The sequence below is a fragment of the Buceros rhinoceros genome, unplaced genomic scaffold (assembly GCF_000710305.1).
Source record: "Buceros rhinoceros silvestris isolate BGI_N320 unplaced genomic scaffold, ASM71030v1 scaffold1472, whole genome shotgun sequence".
NCBI lineage: Eukaryota > Metazoa > Chordata > Aves > Bucerotiformes > Bucerotidae > Buceros > Buceros rhinoceros.
Genome location: NW_010400438.1, coordinates 19,498 through 22,017, shown reverse-complemented (window position 1 = coordinate 22,017; position 2,520 = coordinate 19,498). Strand labels below are relative to the sequence as shown.

At 52.9% G+C, this 2,520-nt stretch overlaps 1 protein-coding gene across 1 annotated transcript in view; it reads left to right on the top strand.

Moving 5' to 3' along the window:
- Positions 1-1,226, top strand: part of RPL10A (ribosomal protein L10a) — a gene marked incomplete at its 5' end in the record, with an annotated part of 2,158 nt that extends 932 nt beyond the window's left edge. The window contains one exon of the mRNA XM_010131836.1: positions 1,031-1,226. Coding sequence (XP_010130138.1) covers positions 1,031-1,201 — 171 coding nt within the window. The remainder of the gene's footprint in view (positions 1-1,030) is intronic.
- Positions 1,227-2,520: the final 1,294 nt, after the last annotated feature.

Here is a 2,520-nt window from a genome sequence, read left to right as displayed (position 1 = left end):
GGCTCTGGCCGTGGGGTGCCCCCGGAGCCTCTTCCCAGAGCAGCGGCTGGTGACAGTCTCTGACAGTGGAGGGAGACAGTACCTGCAGCACGAGTCCTTTATCTGTGGTTGGGAGAGCTTTGAGCACAGTTAGGAGATGATGTTGATGTTTCAATGCTGAGCACAGTCAAGCGTAATTAATGCTTGTGGCAGTACGTGGGTGACCTTGGAAGGGTAGGCCCTGTCCCTGAGGGTCTGCTGGGGGCCAGGCTGGAATGTGACTGTGCAGGTGAGGTCTGGAGCGGCTGCAGAGCTGCTCCCACTCCCTAAAACCAGAATAATCATGTTCTTCATCTCCTAACTGTGGTCTTAATGTGCCCCTTGGGTGTTACTCAGAATTATCAGCTCTGCTGTAGCTGAGGCCCACCCCTGGGCTCCAGCGGCTCTGGGCCGGGGCCACAACTGGGAGGACACAGCAAAGGCAATAGTTTGCAAGTGCTTCAGCCCCCAGCTCAGATTCTCCCTTACTTTATGCTGTTTTCGGTAGCTGAACTAACCTGTCAGCATTGGCTGACGCTTCGCCTCTCCAATTTGTGTGCAGGAGGCAATAAATGAAGCTTTTCTCACCACTGTGCTCAGCGCTGAGGCTCACAGGGCATATGCTGGTGCTGCCTAATGAGCAGGGTTAAACCAGAGCTCTCGCTCCCACTCCCGTGCAGCACAGCCTGTCCTTCCCAGTTGCCCTGTCTCCGGGGGGCCACAGTGCTTCCTGCCTGCCCTCTGCTCCTGGGAAGTCAGACCTACTGAGCCGAGCAGAGGTGGCATCCAGATGCCACCAGACACATTCATGGGCAAGTAGGGTGAGCTCTCTGGAAGCCCCTGGATAAGCTGGAGAAGTTGTGTCCAGCTAATGGACCATGAGATCTCTAGTTCAGAGCAGCGCTGGGCTGCTCTGTCAGTCACTTACCTGAAGTCTTTGATTTCTCCACAAAACCTCTACCTGGTGGTGAGATTTTGTGACCATGAGTGACCCTGGTGTCCATGTCCCCAGGTGCTCTGTCTGGCTGTGGCTGTTGGTCATGTGAAGATGACAGAGGATGAGCTTGTCTATAACATCCACTTGGCCATCAACTTCCTGGTGTCCTTGCTGAAGAAGAACTGGCAGAACGTGCGTGCTCTGTACATCAAGAGCACCATGGGCAAGCCCCAGCGCCTCTACTGAGGGGGCACCAATAAACTTTTAGGACGCCTATGGCTGAGTGTGTGGTGGTTCCTCCAGTACACCCCAGGAAGGGTTTGCTCCAGAGCTGTAGTGAGGAAGGTCTTAGAGAGGGACCTGAACTTGAGTGGTGTGAGGGAAGGAGGTTCCTCATCCTGTGTTCAGGGCAGGGAGGGGAAACAGCTCCACTCACATCCCAAACACGCAGAGCTGAGGTGGTTCCCACAGCTAGCAGGGTAGAGCTGCTCCAGGACCCCAGACCCTCCGTTACCTTGTGCTGCATCTCCTGGAGCCATCCTGCACCCGGCAGCCTGTGAGGGGGGTGGGAAATGGCATTTATAGGCTTCTGCTGCCCCGCACCAACCAGTGAGGTGGGCACAGGGTCCTGCCCAGCAGCAGCTCCTGAGGGCTTGATGGGTGAATTCCAGCTGGTCCCAGTTAGCAGAGGAGTGGAGGGTGCTGGGAGGTGTGGGGTGGGAGCTCGGCTTGTCCCTGCCCAGCTCCATGTTCTAGGCTAAACATGAGAGAGGTTGCATCTAATTAATGTATATAAATAAATACATTGTGGGGGGGCTGGGTAAGGGTGTGGGGGTTTGAGCTTCTGGAGGGGAAAAAAAATCCCTGTGCCCTTGAAAAGTGCTTGTCTTCGCATCCGAGGGAACAAAACAATGAAAATAGCTTCGGATCCTGCTGTTTGAAACCTTTAAAATAAGCATCAGAGCCAGTTTTTGAAAGATCAACACAACACCAAGAAATTCCATTTAATAATTAAAAAAAGACAATACAAAATGCAAACATTTCTTTTTTTTTTTACAAAGTTCAGATACATTTTTTTTCTTTCTTTTAATCAAGTGCAAATAACTTCATGAACTACGTCTTTCGCGTTACTCGAATCGTTTCTGCTGGAGGTGGGACATTGTGGCCCGCTGCAAAAAGCAGGTATAAATATTCCAACATGAAAAAAGAAAACACACCACACCAAAAAAACCCAACAACCCTGATTTACGCTTACCGCGGTGACACATTCAGTACACCCGAGGTGGCCGATGGTGCGGTTTTCAGCCCTTCAAACCCCTCTGAGCCAGGGTGGGGGGGAAGAGAGGGGTGGAACTGCGCTGGTGTGGTTCTGGTTGGGTTTTGGGGAGTTGATTTGAGACACTTGGTGAAAGTGGGAAGAGGAGGAGACATTACTGGGTGTCTTCGGCCCTTACAGGAGGGTGCGCTGCCCCCTCTGCCCTTCTGAACCTGCTTTAGGGGAGCTGAGGGGGTGAAGTGACAAGCAGGACCCCCCGAGACTCTGGGAGCCCCGCTCTGCTGCTAAA